At 38.9% G+C, this 19,284-nt stretch overlaps 1 protein-coding gene across 10 annotated transcripts in view; it reads left to right on the top strand.

Annotated features, from left to right (window-relative positions):
- Positions 1-19,284, top strand: part of nav3 (neuron navigator 3) — a 332,783-nt gene that overhangs the window by 106,212 nt on the left and 207,287 nt on the right. For 9 of the 10 annotated variants that reach the window (XM_028448749.1, XM_028448748.1, XM_028448752.1 and 6 more), the window contains exon 1: positions 3,781-4,229. The exons of the other annotated variant lie outside the window; for it this stretch is intronic. In XM_028448749.1, coding sequence (XP_028304550.1) covers positions 3,972-4,229 — 258 coding nt within the window. In that variant the 5' untranslated portion in view covers positions 3,781-3,971. Of the gene's footprint in view, positions 1-3,780; positions 4,230-19,284 lie in introns of those variants that run through there. 10 annotated transcript variants of the gene reach the window in all.

Here is a 19,284-nt window from a genome sequence, read left to right as displayed (position 1 = left end):
AATGTTGGACTGTTATATATATATATAAAATATATGTCTGAGGTTAAGTGATAAAACTAATATTCTGCGCTAAACCTGCAGCCAAACCAGAAGAATGTGGTATAATTTGGAGTATTAAGTGTTTTTGGACAAAAAATTATAAACAGTGTCAACATTACCAACTTTTGCTGCTACCAGAAGACTAATCGCTTCTAATTGCACCTATTATTATTATTATTATTATTATTATTATTATTATTATTATTATTAATGACTTAACACAGGCTTTTAATAATATATTTAAAACAGACACATCAAAGCTGCAAAGACTATTCTACATGTTGAACAACCAAGGTTAGAGATGTTAGTTACCTACAGTACTTCCCTGCGCTCATCAGCATTTTTTCTGTTTCTGTTTCTCCTCTTTCTCCCAATGTCAACCCGGGGCATAGTGGGCTCTTATTCTTTTTTTAGGGGATGTCAGTTACAGTAGCTAAACTTTAGAAAGTAGCCCTGCCCGGCTTATTGTTGAGGTGTAAGATGTTTATCTCAAGAAACCAGTGAAAAATATAGGGAAGTGAGGGGTTTCCTTAATATCCCAGTGAGGATTTGGAGTGAGCCTGTTGGAGCACAGCACCCTAAGGAAAGGACCTTGTCAAAACTGGGTTTCCTAACGGATTCTGGGAAGCTGGACACCGACCAAATGCACTTGCATTTGTGCCGCTCTGCAGGCAGCTGTGGTTGGAGTCTGAGTTGGACTCCCGCCATTCATTCACGTGGTATCCTGTTGTTTTAGGCTAGTCATGATAGCCCCTGGTTCATGATTGAAACCATGTTGGATAAACTGATGCTATTCTAGGCTTGAGGAGGTTGTGTCCCTATTAAGGCAACTGGCTGTCAACAGCATTGCACTGAAACGCAACACTGTAAAGGAGCAGATGTTTAGATAATTACATATTGTAAAATAAAATAAAATAAATATAAGTAATACAATAATAAGTAATCTCTTTTGACAGAGACAGAGTTTAGGCCCATCAACCAAAGAAAGGAAACCAGATAGCCATTTCAGACGTTGTCATTTCTGTGGTGAAGTTACATTAGAAAGACGAGGCTTCTGTTTGCTTTTCCACATTTTTCCTCTCGCTTCCAATTGACAGTACTGTGTTAAAACGTTCCAGTTTGCCATAACCCTGAATCCTCCAGCCCATCTCCTCACCTCTTTGAAATAAACCATATGAAGCTTTTCCTTGCTTCTATTTCTTACACAGAGACAAGGTTTTGAAAGACTTCTGGTGGTGGCTTTACTACAGCTCATATTATTATCTTTCCTTAACCCAGTGGTTCTTAAACGTTTTCTGTTGTGCCCCCCTTTGAAGAATGGAAGATTTTCCAGATCATAACAAACTATCAACAAAATGGGTCAAAAAAAATAAAAAAAATTAACAATTGTAACTATGATTGTGAGTATTCTTCTGCAAAACTTATAAAAATGACATAAAATGTGCAATTGCATATTTTGGAACAGTAATAATAAAGTTATTTGAATACAAAGAGAAAAAATATTTTCTGTTTTTCATTCTGAATGTTCAGCCCCCGTCATGATGTCCTACCCACCTTAGAGGGTGGGACTCCCATTTTGGGAACCACTGCTTTAACCAATCAACAACAAAGTTAATAGACAACGTATAGCTACTGTGTCTCACGATTGGGAATATCAGCCAATAATATCAGCCCACAGAGATTATCTGCCGATACTTGCCATAAAATGTAATTCAGTTGACGTTGGCATCTGTCTTTTTGTCGATATTAAAAGCTGATTTGTGTTGTACATGTAAAAAATGAATATGGCACTTTTTCATAACTCAAGTTGAAAAAGTTATTTTGCACACATGATGTTTAATGTGACATACAGTACATCCAGAGGGGCATCACATTTGAAGTAGGCTTCATGTGTGAATTCCCCATACTAATGAATAAGATACCCCAATTCATTAGGGACTTTGTAATAAATTAATCTCGGTTAATTCAAATTATTGGCATAACAATATTTTACATGAAAAGCCCCGTTTTTCCTGTTTAAATAGATTTTGGTACATGACTGAATCAATGAAAACAATAAATGAGCTTAAACAACAAAATTGTGTTTATCATTTTCATCACTGAGTGCTAACATAATGTGCAATATGTATAAAGAATATTATGTTTGCATTGTTCACAAAGCACTAACTCACATTTATGTAAACTATGGTTTTCCTGATTTTTTTTTTTGTAAACTCTCTAAAACAAATTAGATTTTGTGTATTAAAATAAAAAAGCTCACTTAGTACAGTACATTCCAGAGAAGTGGAAACTGAACAGTGCAGAATATTTGTGGCATGATAAACAGACCAACTGAATGTTGTTTGTAATTGTCTTTCTGGATAGCATTTCATAAGTTGGTAACTTGGGTCAGACGCTATCTGTGGCACTGCAGTCATTTAGCCAGTGAGTTTGTTCATTTGTCAGTCACGGTCATCTTGTCCAGTGTGGAATGGCAACACAACGTGCTCGCAGCGTGTTGCAGCTAGCACTGTCCGATTGTCCGTGCTAGCCGTCCATGCTAGCTTCAACATGCTTAGCATTGAGGTGGTAGCAGAGACAACTCTTTCTTGCACAATTTGCACACAACTGGGCTTTTGTTTTCCATTCGGTGTTATTATCAACTAAAAATGAATGCCAACAAAGCACAACAATGACTTCTCCTCGGAGTCTCCCATCTTGTGACGTCGTCTGTGCATCAGTATTATGGGTATACCGGGAACTGGTGCAATGAGAATGGTTCTGCACTGTTTGGAGTGCAAATGAAAAAGCGATTAACAACATTATTTTTCCATAATTAATTAATTGCAATTAGCACATTTAAGTCCCAACATTTATATACAGTATATATATATATATATATATATATATATATATATGTATACTGTATATGTATATCTGTTGTTATCAGAAATTAAGCAGAATGTCGGATGTCTGCAAAAAGATATGATCGAACATCTGTAATCGGCATAAAAAAGACAGTTTCGGAGTTCTGCATTAGCTTAAGTGATGAATTGCTTCTGATTATATGGGCTACAGTAGTACTTCTCTATCCACCCAAAGTCCTTCAAAAGAACCATTACTCTTTCACAGCCATAGATAGAATGGCCATCAATTCATTTAATTGATCACATTTTTACAGGGTGATGTTATATTGCTATACGCTGTTTTCAGTAGGTGACAAGGAATGCAGTTTAGAAGTGTCAATAATAAATCAAAGTTATTACATCTCTATCTGTAGTTCAGTATTCTCTTTTAGACAAACAGAAGGGGTGTGTGCATTTGGAACAGTAAGATAGAGTGAGACCAGCAGACTTGGTGAAACCAGTTTAGTAACAAAAGTGTTTCTGTTTACTGTCACGTTCTAAAACTCCTGGTATCAACGTCTTTTCTCTTAACTTCTCACTAAAGTGATAACCAACTCTTGTAGATGTCATCATGGTCAGGGGTTAGTGCTAGAGCTAAAGAGATGGTTGAACTGTTGTGTATGGCAGCACCAAAAAGCAGCGCAGTATTGCCAGGTGCTGGTTATATGAGGTCACGCCCCCTTGAACAGTTTTGGCTGACTTGGAATCACTTGTGACCCAGCGAGCGAGGGAGGAAGAGAAAGAGGGGCAGTGAAGGGAGGGAGCAGAGGAGCTTGTGGGAGGAGAAGGAGGAGTGAGTGAATAGGAAAAGGGCGAAGGCTTCTCACTTTCTGTGAGTCCTGCTCGCTGTTGGCTACAGAATGAGTGCAGTTGCTTTCCTCTCAGTCTGAGAGGCAACTGCTTTTTTTCATTTCCTTTTTCTTTTCTGTTAAGATATATTTTGTCCTTTCTCAGGCCAGACGTTGGGGTCACAGATCTTATACCTTTTTTTTATGATATCTCTTTTAGACTCTTGTTTAGTGCTGTTTATAACTTCTGGGAAATACCATGCCAGTAGTTGGTGTAGCTTCTAAGCTCAGGCAGCCGTCAGCACTGGGCACTAAGCCGGTGCACACTGCTCTCCCCATCCCCAGCGCGGTCAGAGGATGCAACCCACAAAGCTACACGTTCAGGCAGCAAGAGCTTCGGGCCAAAGAGGGCGTCTCAGGACTCTCCTGTCAGCTGTCAATCAAGTACGAGTATCAGCAGGAAAGGACACCTGCTGCGAAGTCCAGACCTGAGACTGAGGAAAGCAAAATCTGCAAGGTTAGTGAGAATAAACATATGTTCATCTGCCGTCAGAACTGAAAATCCCCACAGGTGTCAGGATAAAAGAGCATGATTTGTCGCACTTGGCTGACTGTTTCCTGCAGTGACTGTGACGTTCTCTTTGCCTACCAGGCTGGAGCAGGTTGTTTCCTAACACTGCAGAGGAGCATTAAGTGATGAGTCATGTTATGAGGGAATTGTCTCTGTGCCTTTACGGCATTGCCAAGAAAAGACAATGGACGACTGGTTCGGCCAATTTTCTGAGTCGTAATGATCCAGAGGAGCTCTAGATCTCTGACGTGCTTTGATTTGATTTGTCAGATGGTTGCAGAGAAAGTCAACCTGTGTGTCAGGTGTAACAGATTTAAAAAAAAAACTGCAATACACACTATGTATAACTTGCAGTTGAGAAGGTGATGTTGGTCTATCTAAAAAAAAAGAAGCCTTTTTTAAAAATCCCCGCCAAATAATCTCAGCAGTGCCTCAGCCCACCCCTGCAGAGAACTAACTGAAACATTCCTGTTCGTCCGGTTGGTTTCTCCTCTTCCTCCTCCTCCTCCTCCTTGGTTCACCAGCAGTCAGGCAGCAAGACCAAAAAAAGACTCTATAACCTGGATTCTTTTTTTGGCTCTCGGACTTTAGATACTGAACAAAGCTGCTAATTTTTCCTCGTGACACAGAGGAAATAAGTGCAGGAGACATCAAAGCACAGGTCAATGCTCCCCAGCCCATAAATCCTTCTAGCATGTCTGTGACTGAGTCCAAATTGCCTGCAGTGTAACTGTGAAGGTGGTAGAGAGGGGTAGAGAGGGTGGCTTTCATCATTAACCTGCAGCTGAACTGGCTCCTATTGCTTGATAACACTCTTGGGTTCCTCAAACTCCAGTCAGGTGTATTAACAGTGACTGTTTGTTTGAAATAGAGGAAAATACTAACTTAATTGAGATTAGGATTTTGGAACCATTATTTGCTGACAATTTTGATAAGATCACTCTTCTCTGAACACTTGATGTAGATTCCAATACTATGAACTACTATCAAACAACACACTGTGTGTTTGGGAAGCTCCTTGCAGGCAGGCATCTCTAACCTGCCCTGGCCTGTCAGTGAGGGTGGACAGGGGTGTGTGAAGATGCAATTAGCCAGTCTGGTTGAGTTTTGTACTCCCTTAAAGGCTTTACCCTTTGGGTGCTGAAAATTAAAGACAGCAAGGGGAGCGTAAGTGCTTTCATAATTCCCCACATTAACCAACAATCCTTCGTTAGCTCAACTAATATCAACAGGATCAAGTTTACGACTTGATTGTATGTTTGCTTGTGCACATGGAACCCCCACCTCCATAGAGCAGAAACATGTGGAGGCCTGTTTGGCTTTGGAACACATCCTGAACTGGGTTAGTTTGCACTTTTTTTTTTAACTTACTTAAACATTTCCATCACTTAAGGTGGAAATTTCCACATACGTTGTATGTTCTATGAGTCTAAGCTGTGATGAGTGAATATTTACCTCTGTGGTATTGTGCATATTACTCTGCAGTAGGCATAGCCGTGTGACTGTTGCTCCTTTAACCCCAGCGTGTTGATCATGGCACAAGAGTGGAGAAAGCAAACATGAGAGGTAGAAGGAATTTGTTACTTTGCAGCGCGTGTTTGCAAAAAGCCTGTTGTAGTTTCAAGCGAAGCCATGCAGGAAGTCTGAGTCAATCTTCAGATGGACATGCTCCTTTCATACTAATCTAATCTGCAGCTCAGCCCTAGGGGCCTTTGCTAATACTAGATGAAGAAAAAGTGACAGTTCTCTCTCAGTGCTGCGCTCCCGACCGTATGCTGCAGAGCAAACAGCTGTTACAGACAGTCTGAGAGTTTGGAAAGGACACTATGCTATTCTAGTCTGTATATAGAGTTCATTGCTAAACCCTTCACTGGTTTGAAATACTGTACATTAGGTCAGTGGTTCATCGACCATTTGGTATCTGGCCGCAAAGAAATAAAGTGAATATATTTTATTTTTATTTACATTACGGCAAGCCCCGCCTAACATCCAATGACAGCTGGAGATAGGCATCAGCAGACCCCCACGACCCTGAAAAGGAGCAAGGGGGTCGGACTGTGGATGGATGGATGTTACGGTAATTTGTTTAAAAAAATGCATTAGTATTTTGACTATATGCAGAATTGAATATTAGCTATCTACAATTCAATTTATGATATCTGTAATGTTACAATTGTAAATATCAACAGCTGACTTTTTTTCGACTAGTTAGAAGTGAATTGTTGATATCTACAATTACAACTGCAGCTAGTCAAAATTATATTATGGATACAGTATATGGATTTGGAATTACATGTCAAAATTGAATTATAGATATCTGTAATTCAATTAGAATGGAAGTCAATAGGTCATTTTGACAAGTTGTAATTAAGTACTCGTAAGAATTGAATCGGTGATATTTACGAATACCAGTGAAGCTAGTAATAGAAATGTAAATATCAATAATTAGAATTGAAACTAGTCAAATCTACATTGTGGATATGTTGCCTTGAAATTACATGTCAAAATTGAATTATAGATATCTACAAATGTAAGTTACTGATTAAATGTTAAAATGACTTGTCATAACAAGAGATGCGCGCACACGCAACTGTGAGAAATACATGCAGCATTCTCTGGTATGATAGCTGTCTGTGGCACGCAAAAGTTTGTGGTCTCTGCATTAGATCATACCTGTTTCAGGAGGAATTTTGCAGTCATGCAAGACAGCTTTCACGTTCTTGTTGTTTTTCCTTTCTTAACTGATACAGAATAATATAAAGTTTGTAACTAGATTAGAATCCTGAGTCTAAAGAACAACAGTTCTCAATCTGCCAACTTTAAACTTCACAGCTCAGGAGATGTACAACCTTCATTTTCCTCAAAGCATTAGCAGGTTTTCCTAAAGCAGTGGAGTAACACCTGCTCACCTGTGAGAGCTCTACTCCTGATCTGTGCGTGATTCTTTCACAGACTCCCATTGATCTTTTGTCTGTCCCTCGTGTTGTTCTCTGCTGACAGCATCCATCAGTCACTGCCTGTGAAACGGTGGGCTAGTGTGAACCAACCAGGCTTTATTGACATGTCGGTATTTTTACCGGTGATGGGGAATTATGACAGTTTGCTGAACCACACAGCCAATGGACTTGTTCTAGTGGGACTGTTTTTTAAAAATGGAAAAAAAGATCTTGATCCACTCCTTGTAAATAAAATAATAATGTGTCTGAGGGGCAGATTCACTAAAGGTTTAGTGGTATGAAAACGTGTGCAAACGTCACTCCACGTGCTACTAAGGAGTACATTTCCCTCTAATAATTATGCATAGTACGTGGATCTCACAGGTGGAGCAAAATATTGGAGGGGGAAATGCAAATAAAGTTATGCAAGGAGTACAATGCGAGTCATGAAATCTGGAACTGTTTGCGGTGACAGTTTTAGTACGGAGAAATTGTACAACTGAAAAGGAGGTGCAGACACCCTCGCAGAGATCATCTCTGCAGTAAATGTGGACAGAAAATACAGCCGAGATTAACAAAAGGCACCATTTAAATAGGGGACGGTCTGCACCAGTTCTGCACGTGCACTAATCATTGCTGCAATCTTCGTGAATTCCGCGCAGCAGGTGAGGAAACTGCGTCACTAAAGGAGTTAGGGAAGCAACTGAATTGACGCCCTTTATTTCAGATCTTTGTGGATCCGTTCCTTAGTATATAAAGTGTATCTACAATTATATCTTGACCAGAGGTGAAAGTAATGGATTACAAGTACTCACATTACTGTAATTGAGTTGCTTTTATTGGTACTTTAGTTACATTTGTACACCCAACCATTACTTAGTAAATTATTATTTTTTGTTTTAAAATGATCAACCTACATTGTGAAATCACAAAAAATGAAATGACCAAACAACAATCACATCATAGTCGACCAACCAGATGAAACGTAATGCACTGCACCAAGAAAAGCATTGAATGACGGTTATTTTACCAGTTTTTTCGGTTCACGTTGAGGTTGTTAGTTACCTACATGGCACATTTGGCAAGGCATGGCTCACATGAACTTGTAGCTAATAGCACAACAAACTGGTCAGTGCTGCTAGCGTTTGGAAACATGACGTGCACACTAATAGAAGTATCTGACAGGTGTATCTAGTGTAAACTGATGTTATTTTTGTTGGTGTGAGTCAAGACTACCTCAGAGAATACAGTCCCACTGAGTGTGTCTGTATCTCTGAAATACACACACACACACACACACACACACACACACACACACACACACACACACACACACACACACACACACACACACACACACACACACACACACACACACACACACACGTGGCTGCTACTCTCTGATCTCAGTGAAACACTATCCTTCAACGTAGACGAGGGAGCTCAGACTCATTCCTATTTTGGAGAACAAAAAAAACCAAACATCCTGTTGACTCTGTCAGGGTGTGTGGTGTGTAAACTGAGGAAGAGAAAAATAATCAAGTCGTGTTGTGTGTGTTCGTGGAGCATCTCTGGTGTCTGTCCCTGACAGAGGTTGGGTTTAGAGTGCAGACTCAGAGGTTGTGTGCTTCAGGGAATAATGGCAGTGACCAGAGTGTTTGAGTGAGCAGGCGGAATATAAACACACCTCCCTGTATCACTGGGTGGCCTCGGGCCGTCTGTTCTTGGTGTCCTCTTTCTCCACCATGTTTTATTCCAGCTGAGTTTTCTCTTTCTGTGTCTGAATGGAAAAAAACAATACCAATGAAAACACACATGATGGAATCTCTTGTGTCAATGATTATTACCCTAATGACACTCATTTTTAGGGCTGTTTGCCTTTTGAGGATATTTATTGATGACACGATTTAGATTTTCCTAGCCTTGTATCTGGAGTATACTACTTTGTGTTTATGGATGCAACTTACGGCAGGATAAATTCATACAAGAAAAACACATCACATCAACTGTTGTCTGTCACAAAAACAACAACGCTTCTCTTGGTTATCGATAAAATTGCTGCCGACTCAGGAGTTAAGTGAATTTAAACAGTCTTTTTAATATATGTTGTAATATCTTCAGGATACACAGCAGATGTTTCCATAGTTATAATGTCTCAGGGCCTGTCAGGCCTGAGGTAGAAAGAATACCAGGCTTTGTTGCTGTCAAAGATAAAATACCACTTTGCTACAGTTAATTCGTTTAATTCAAATGTTCTGAAAAGGACCAGAAAGAGACGTGATGCCTAACATGTCATGTCTCTGCTTTGGTTTCTGCTGTGCCTCAGAATTTATCAATGGGAAATGCATAATTCTGTCATCAGTGGAGAAGCTTTGAAAAAGCATTTTATTTTAAAAGTGATATTTAAAGAAAGTCTAATTGGTTGATTATAATGAAAGCTTTAATAGTATTCCAAAGAACAGGGTAGATCAGCCCTAGCCTCATACCAGTACATATAATATATAGATATAGGATATGAAGTAAGTTTGGGATAAGTATAGTGCCAAAAGACTGTCCAGTGGCTTTTCCAACCTGGAATCTCTATCTATGGTGAACACGTGCTCTGACTGAGAGTTCAGGCTCTCACTCTTTCTATTCAAGTGGCTCCGACAGTGCTGAAACAACAGAGAGGACTAAGAGGGGGGGCAGCTTGTTCTAGCAGAGGGAGGGAGGGCCGTAGAAGACCAGACCGAGAAGGTGTCTGATATGTTGGAGTTACGGGTGGTCTGCAAGGCCTTGGCTGAGCTCCATATCGGGAAGAGAAGTCAGGAGAGAGGTGTGACTGCTAACAAGAAGGATGAGCAGAGCAGCTATATTTGTTCTTCCAGCACATGGGAGTCTTTAAACTAGGGCTGCACGATTTTAACAAAAAACCTAATTGCGATTTTTCTGACCGTGTTTCCCACATACATTTTTTTAAATTCTATTTTTTTTTAGCAATATTAATCAATTTTTTCAGAAAATATTTTTTTTGTAACTCCTGTGAGGAAACAAAATAAATACTAATAAATAAAAAATAAAAAAATCCCATAATTCAACAAAAATGTAGGTAAAAAGATACAATTAAAAGTTGTACAGTAAGGAAACAAAATAAATACTAATTAAAAAGAAAACTATTTCTGTAAGGACCGCTTTAGTCAAAATAAATGATTTATTTACAATAAATGTGCATTAGGATTTATATAGTGCCTTTGAGCACTTTACATCAATATGCATGCAATTGTATTGTTGGCGGTATGGGTCTGTTCCGGGACCTCCTTGCCCTTTACACGAGCTTACTTGGAAAGCTGGAGGTAGGGAGAGCACTCCTCCCTGACCTTCCCTGAGCCCTGGCTAAAGGAACAGAGCAGAGCAGATGTTAATGACAAAAAAATGTCACCCAGTTAGTTGGATACATACTGACCTGGAGGAGTTGGGGTGGAGGTGGGTTGCGAGATGCTTGCTGAGGTCGTAAGAGGCAGCTGTCATGGTTTAAGTAGTGCTTCCTGTATGCTTTGACCAATGTGGGCCGTCGGTTGATTGGAGGTGCGGCTGGCTTGACGTCCGCGGCCTGCCTGAACTAACGCTATGCTCGATAATTTTAAAAAAAATGTCAAAAATAAAAAAAATGTGATTTAAAATAATGAGTAAGATACAATTAAAAGGTAGATATAAGTTGTACTGACATGGATTATTCTGACTGCTCATTTTTAATTAATCATGTCATATAAAGCAGCATTAATGTCACCCAACTTCTCTCAGGGATCAATGGTTTACTGAATCTGATCAGGTTTATTGATTGAGTTTTGATTAACTTAATTCAAATCAACCAAATTTAAATTATTCCGATGACATCATTCCAGACCTTAATGATTGCACAAAAATAAATAGAAACAAGGATGCATCAGTTATTCAGCCCAATTCTCTCCATTTCCACGTTCTATAGTAGATTCAGTTTTTATTGGTGGATTCCGTGATTCCATCTGCAAATCCGTTAACGCATCCAAGCGTGTGTCCTGTAACTATCTCTGATTGGTCAGTAGCCAAGGAAGGCGGTTCTCTGCAATTCTGATAGGTGAACATATATATCACTCAAATGATGGAGGCAAATGAAAAAACCTCAGCATGTGAGGTTAAGTTATCGCAGTAGTGAAAACCTTAATATCGATGTGATTAAGGTTAATTGTTCAGTATTACTTTAAACGCACACAGACCTTAAATTTTAAGAATCCAACTCGTGTTTTTCTTTGGTGAAACTGTTGACACGCAACCAAAAGCTACAGTTCCTTAATGTGTGTCCTCACGCATTATTGCACTATTATGTCAGAGTCTGAGGCCTGGTTTACCAATCACAAAGTGAAAATATGTTGCAGCTTCACTGCTGCTGTAGTTCTGTTGTGATTCACTCACATTTTCAACATGTGTTCCATCTTTCCTAATGACCCCCAAGACAGAGACTGTGTTTCCATTACCCTTGGAAATGCATAAAACCTATATAGCGCAATAAAAACTGGTTATGGAAACACTTGAATTTCAAAAAACACTCAAAATATCACTAAAAAGTTTTTAAGCTTTCACGAGGAGGAATTTCAGACGTTTCGATATTGAAATGTGTCGCAAAGGCGCCATGGAAACACTTTTCCCGCAAATACACGTCATAGAACGTGACTCACATGATCACATGACGTGAGGTTCTTGGTCACATGACCACTTGAGACATGAGACATTTCTTAACATTATACTTAAAAATAATTACTGCCACATTAGACGTGAAGCAACAAAGGAATGTGGAGTGTTATAAGGAGGTTTGGAGCGTACTGTACGTCTTCCCGCAGCAAAGTCTCACAGGATGAGATTTCACGGGATTTATGAGGCTTCTGCCCAAAACAGCGTTTAATGGAAGCATGTTCAAAACGCAATTATACTTTGTCGACATTTAGAAACATTGCTTTTATTTGAAAACCCAGTTAGAGTCAGTTCCGAACCAATTTAGAGCACATTATGCGCTCAGTCCTTCCTGTGTTTTCGTGCTTTTAGTTTTAAACATTATTTTACTGCATTTCATGCCAGTAGGATTCTGCCTCTGGGTTTAAATGTTGGCGAGAGAACTTACAGAGCAGGAAGTGTTTACAGTGCAGCCACACTGGACTAAAATATCTCCCTTAGAAGTGCTCTTGTGTGCTCTTTCAGCTCTGCTCAGTGAGCAAAACGAGCTCACTGCAAGTTCAAGTGATGCTGATTGTAGATGATTGTGGCTTTTACACTTTTACTCACTTTAGTCTCATGTTTCCTCCAGGAAAATTATAGGAATAAACTACAAAGCAGGTGCTGACTCTCTCTAACGTAACACAACGAGAACTCAACATGACACGTTTCTGAGACTCATTAATAATGTGTGAAGGTCAAGTGTAATCTCCGTAATGTGATAATAGAGAACAAAGCAGGCCAAGCGTCCTAGTGGTGGTTGACCTTTTTTAGGTTCCTACTGTTCAATGAGGCTCTGATTAGATGAAGGAAAAATCCCAACATTAAAGACAATAACGTGTTTGTAAATCGGTGTCACACCAGCATGTGCACACACACACACACACACACACACACACACACACACACACAGCAGCTCCAGGCCCTTCTGCTAGTTCAAAGCCAGGCTTGCTCAATAACCCAAGGTAGGGATGTTTTACTTGTTTGTTCTTTAAGAAGATAAAAGAAGGAAAGTGATTCCATTGTGTGTGAGGAAAACCTTTCTGCGTATATTTTGTGTTCCACACAATACACACACCTCATGATGTTTGCATCAGTAAGCAGATGCTGCCCCTGAAGAGTTACCACGTACCGTCAATAAAGCACTGAAACGTTTTGACCACTTGCTCACAAAATAACGTTTGGCTGTTTTTTGTTTGCAAATGTGGCAAACAATGACATGCAGCAATCTGTTATACAGAAGGACTGAATTTTGAACACATGCAGGATATAATATCAAACATATTGGGTTGTGGAAAGCAGAAAATGGCTCACTATATACATTCAGTGACGAATGATCTAGATCAGCGTTTCTCAAATGGGGGTACACTGATGGCTCTACAGGGGGTACTTGAGAGAGAGAGAGAGGGGAAAAATATCAAATGAAAACATTCAAAATATGGGGTTTTATAATGTTTCTTTTTAGTTAAAAACGATAATCATACTAAATATTACCAGAAACTCACATAATGACAACAAAAACACACAAAACAAGATAAAAAATAAACTGAATAATAAAAAGAACAGACAAACAACAACAGAATGACAACAAAAACACATGCACTGAGAGAAAAATACTTTTCTCTCAACAAAGACACTAAATGAGTTAAAGAAAATACACAAGATCACTACGAAATACATGAAAATAACAGAGAAATATACAAAACGACATAAGAAATAACCAAATGACACCAAAAAACCATACACTGAACGAGAATAATTTCAATAATAATAACAACACACAAAATAAGAGAAAAATATACTGAATAATAAAAAGAACAGACAAACAACAACAAAATACACAAAATGACGCTAACAACATACAGAATGATGATAGAAATTATCTTAATTAGAAAATGACCTGAACATGCAGTCAGTCTTGGTCCCACATCAGGAGAGAGATTACGAAAATGACAGGAGGCACTAAATACTGTTTCATTCCTCTTATTTACAATATGAGATTGTTTAAAATGTGTGTTATCACTCATTCATTATGCTCTATAGTAGTTTTTCACAGAATTCTGAGTAAAATGTTGTAGTCAGACATAAGGGGGTACTTGGATTCAGAAATAAGAGAAAGGGGGTACTTGAGCCAAAAAACGTTTGAGAACCACTGATCTAGATGGTGCAGTGATAAGTTAGAAGTTGCATCAAAGTACAGTATACCATTGCAGCATAAGGTGCTGACAGTCACATATGCATCACTCATTCAGATTCATTTGTCAGGTTACATAAGGAACCAGGGCTGATCGTAGACTTCCTGATCTTTGCCTGAAAGATGATTCTAGGTCTAACCCGACCTACAGGCTATCTGTTTGAAAGCATCCAGGTGCTAAACGTCCAAAGATACTAAAAGTTAGGCGTAGACATTACATTACTCTGAACACATGCTTATTGTGGCAATGCTAGGTAAACTTTTCCTCCACCCCACGCTATGAGAGACTCCCCAGCTGTCTGTCAGTAGTTTCTCTTCTGTTTTCTCTTGCACCCTCTCCTTTCCATCCCCTCCATCCCTCCTTGTCACATCTTTTCCACTGTGACTCCTGTCAATCTCCTTCTGCTCCTTCCCATTCCCGGCATTCCTCTCTAACTCTATCTCCCTTTGACTTAAATCATTCTCTTATTCTCTTCCCCAGCTTTCTTACTGCTCTTTTCCTTAGACTTTAGGCCTTAACCTCTGTCATATCCTTTTTCCATTCTGTTCAAATCATTCCGTCCTTGACCTACCTCTCGTCCAGTCACTTTCTTTCTTCTCCCCATCTGCTTTTTTCTCTCCCTCTTTTTTACAGTAATGTGTCCAATCCCTTCATCTGGCTGTGATATTTTAATGAGAAAAGCAATAGGGACGAGTCATCCACACCTGGCTGAGTTTCCCCCTCAGCTGTGACAGATGACCTGTCCTCTGTTGGGTATACAGGTTGCGTGTTTTCGTCATCAGTCACCCTATTTATAATCGTCTGTTTTCTTTGCAGTGTGTAGGAAAACATCTGATAAGCCACAACACCTGGAGGGTACTTCACAGAACCTAGATATTACATTTTGTCAGATATCATCCTGTTATCCTGGATGTTTGAATTCCACGATGGTGAAATACCCTCTGGGTTAAATGCACTCATACTTGTCGGCAAGGGGAAATAATGCTTTACACATCTAATACACTGTGCTCTCTCACTGTGTGTGTTTTCTTTGTATGTGTGTGTTTTTGTAAGCCTTGAAAAAAAAAGATTGCTGATGTGTTTTCAATCCATGTGGTCTTTGAGGTGTTTACTCACGGCTCACAACGCAGCAGACTACATCACATAGTCTCTATTGTCAAAACATCCACTTTAACTTAGTGTTAAACAAATAATTTGAGCAAAAATGATGGTAGTCATCATTAATTTGACACACCTTAATTGCTTCGTCTTTACTGCTGTAAACGTGTATGGTGGTGAATCAGAAAGAAGGTGAATTAAATTTGGATTAAGCACTGGGTCAGTAACAAAGGTTTGGTAGTTATGCAGTAAAATGACATTGTATGAAAACTGAGAGGTGGAGAGTGCCGTTCTCATTCTTACCCCGAGATGCCACTAAATCTTAGACACCATATACAGTATACAGTTTCTTTTGAACTAGTGATATAATCAGTTTCAAAGATCTCATTCAACCTTTGCACTTAAAATAAAACAGGGATGTTCTTTTTCAATCTGAAATTTAATGGAGAAAAACATGTATCGTAAGAATCCAGAGACCTTCATCTCTATTTTTAACCCCACTTTTCTGTTCCTTTGCAAAACACTAAAAGTAATCACTTATAAGATAAAGAGAAGGAAGCATAGCCATTTGGCCTCATCTCACCTGGATTAAAGTCCTTTTGGAGCCAAAAAAAAAATTCTTCTTAATGAAGACAATACAGTGTATTGAATTCTATCCAGTTAAAATTATATAGAATAATGTTTGATTTAATTTTATTTGATTTATCTTGATCATGTAAATGGCAACTTAAAAACTGTTTAAAATAAACCACCACAAAACAGTATCTTGCATCTGCAACGTGATTTATTTTAGGTTAACAAATTGTTATATCATGATTTTATTTGTCATTATTCATTAATAGCCTCTGTAAGAAAATAACAACTCTTTCTTTCAATATTTTATTTGAAGCTATAGGGAGCCATTGCAAAAGAGTCAAAGAGCCACATGAGGCTCTAGAGCCGCAGGTTGCAGACCCATGTCTTAGATTATGATTAGCTTGAAGAAAAGCTACCCCTTCATGCTGTCTGGATCATTACGAAGTAAATTCATTTGTATGATGATTAACAGAATATGCACACAATTGTAGCCCACAAGCTGCATGTTTTATTTTCACAATTTTTCCATCTTGTCATCATCGTCATCGTCGGGTTTTCTGATTTTCTACTTGGGTGTTCCCTAAAGGTGCAGTCCTCCACTCTCAGATCCTTCTCTCCCCCTCCCTCCCCGCTGCGCTCTTGCCCTGCCTCCAAACTTTCCAAAGTCCCTCCCTCAGAGGAGCTAACAAGCTAACGTTAGTTAGACAGCAACATCACAGTAATATAACATGCTCTGTTAAAAGCATATTACTGCATTGCTTCCCTCTCTCAATGTGCCACACCTCAGCAGCAGCAGCAACAACACAGTGTCACTTACAGCAGCCACACAGAGGCTGCTGCGCACACATGAACAACACATGCACCACAGAATTCTAGTGTAACAATTACAAATCAAACATAATGTAAATCAAGCAGCAGTAACTACCTTTCAAGCAGAAAAATGACCAATTCCAGACCATATAATGTAGGGGTGGGGCGGGGCCTGTCAGCAACAGCTGTCAGACAGTCCATCAAACACAATCCTGGCTCTGATTGGTTCTTTTTGCTCAGTCGCGGTGCATTCTGGCAGTCTGCCAAAGGCTGCAGGAGCAGCGCGGGCGGGGACTCAATGAGTCTGTTTTTTTTCACACAAACTACTAGTTTAAGCTGTCCTTACATAGTGACAGCTTTAGCAAATAGGACAAAAAGTCACTTTTATAAGAGTTGCAGACTGCACCTTTAAAGGACTTTTTTATTTTTTATTTTACATATCTGAATCTTTTTTTCTAATGTGTGTGTCATATGTGCCTACATGATAAAAACGATAGTGACCCCAGGCATTTCAAATAAACTATTGTTTGAGCATGTATTGCAGTAGATAAAAGCAGCTTTGTTCTCATGCGACTGATTCTAACCAAACATTTGTTACAATGCAGCTCAGCAGAAACCAGAATCACTAATCTGCTATTGGTGTCGATGCTATACACACCACCAGTCCAATTGTGGGATAAGATCAGAAAATGCTTCTCATGGGATCTTATTGCAGTGATGATGAGGTCATGGGCTAAATCAGGGTCACTTAATCCACTGAACCTCTGCACTGTTTGTGAAGCACTTTGGTGGCTTTTTAAGTGTCCAGACTATTTTAGTTACACTAAATGTAAAGAAAGAAAAAAGTCTTATAAATGTCATATTATAGCTTTGTGTTTGTGTCAATAAAAATAATGTTTTTCTTCTTTAAAAGTTTTTAATGCATTTTTTGATAGCTGCGGGCTTTAGCAGTTACAGTTACATTCTGTAACTAATACAATAAATGTTGTCATCTGTTATTATTGCTACTCTGGCAGTGGGCTGTGATAGATAGGGCTGTATCAAATGCATGCTTGGTCTGCTTTTCAACAAACTATAGTTAATACATAATGTAAGAAGCAACATTTTGATTTCATACTTTGATTCCATCCATTACTGTGATTAACATTATATAATGTGCTTGTCAATCTCAGGGTTTAAATTATAGAATTGTAGTAAAAACCATAGGCAAGTTTAAAAGAACATGTACAAAATACTAATATTAGATTAGGGCTGGGCAAAAAAAAAAATGATTTATCAAATTTGGGATTGTTTTATGCATTTTAAGTCTTCAGATTCAGATTTGCTTTATTGTCATAACAAGTACAACGAAAAGTAAAGTGCAGGCCATTCAGTGCAAAAAAGACAACATATATAAGAAATACGAAATATATAAAAACTTTGTTATAATAAAAACACAACACGACTAGGTGAAATAAAATTTAATAAGCACAGTCTAAAACACCAGATTGAAAAAAGGTGAGTACATGAGGTGCAGAGAAGCTGTAGTGTGTATATACATTGCAGGAAGGATATAACACAGAGGTAGAATCAGTCGTATCAATATATTGCACGTATTACAGACACATGTTATTTATGGCTCTTACAACAGTTGGAAAAAAGCTGTTTTTCAGTCTATTAGTCCTGGTTTGGATGGCCCTGTAGCGTCTGCCCGACAGCAGTAGCTCAAACAGGAAGTGGCCCTGGTGGAAGGAGTCCTTCAGGATGGAGGTGGCTCTCCTGAGACAGTAAGAACCATGAAGGTCCTCCAGTGTGGGCAGATGGCATCCATGTCTTGAGGACAATTACAGCAATAAAGTTGCACTTTTGACAATATACAGTATCTGATGTCTGCAGTCATTTTTAAGTGCATTAAAAAAAAAATGGATATTTGGATGGTGAGCAGCTTTTTAACTCGAGACAGTGATATAATGCTTAGAAATAATAGACATACTGTCTTTTTGATTAAAAAATAAGTTGATTGGAGATTGTGATGTACAAGGGGTTGTATTTCCTCCTCCTCTATGTGCATGGGTTGGTTTACTGTCATTACTCTGGTTTTCTCTGTGTATTTTATCATTCATCACTGTGTGTTAATCATATGACAGAATGCAGTCCTCTAACGCAGCCACTTTCAGGGTCCGTATTGATGTACCACTAAAGATAACTGTTTACCAGGAACTTGAAAAACGGATGTCTTAAAAAGTTGATAGATATTTTTGATAAATGTCTGCTTGATTTGTTCATTCTGTCGTACTTCTCTGTACAGTCAAGGCCTTCCTGTAGCCTTGTCGCTGTTGTTGACACAGAATGATTTCTCTCATGGCAAATACAATGTACTCATTTATTACAAAGTACTTTTTTCTCTTTCCCCCTTAAGTATTGCTACCTTGTTGGCCCAACCTTTTCATTGTATTATGTCAGCCCATTACATGATTAACAGTTACCATTAGGATAGTCACACAGGGACAACAGGGTTGGTACTGAACCCTCTTTCTCTCCTTTCTGTTTGGGTTCCCCACGTGGCCAACAGTGCTCTGGTGTTTGGATCATTCTCAGACACACATTACAGTTTGGTTTAATTTACTAGCTGGTGCTACATGGTGCTCCCACGTGAAAGTTCATACTAGCTTTTAACAACCTTGG

This window comes from Gouania willdenowi, chromosome 6 (genome assembly GCF_900634775.1).
Source record: "Gouania willdenowi chromosome 6, fGouWil2.1, whole genome shotgun sequence".
NCBI lineage: Eukaryota > Metazoa > Chordata > Actinopteri > Blenniiformes > Gobiesocidae > Gouania > Gouania willdenowi.
Note: the sequence above shows the minus strand (reverse complement) of the source record. Positions and strands in the feature narration are given on the sequence as shown.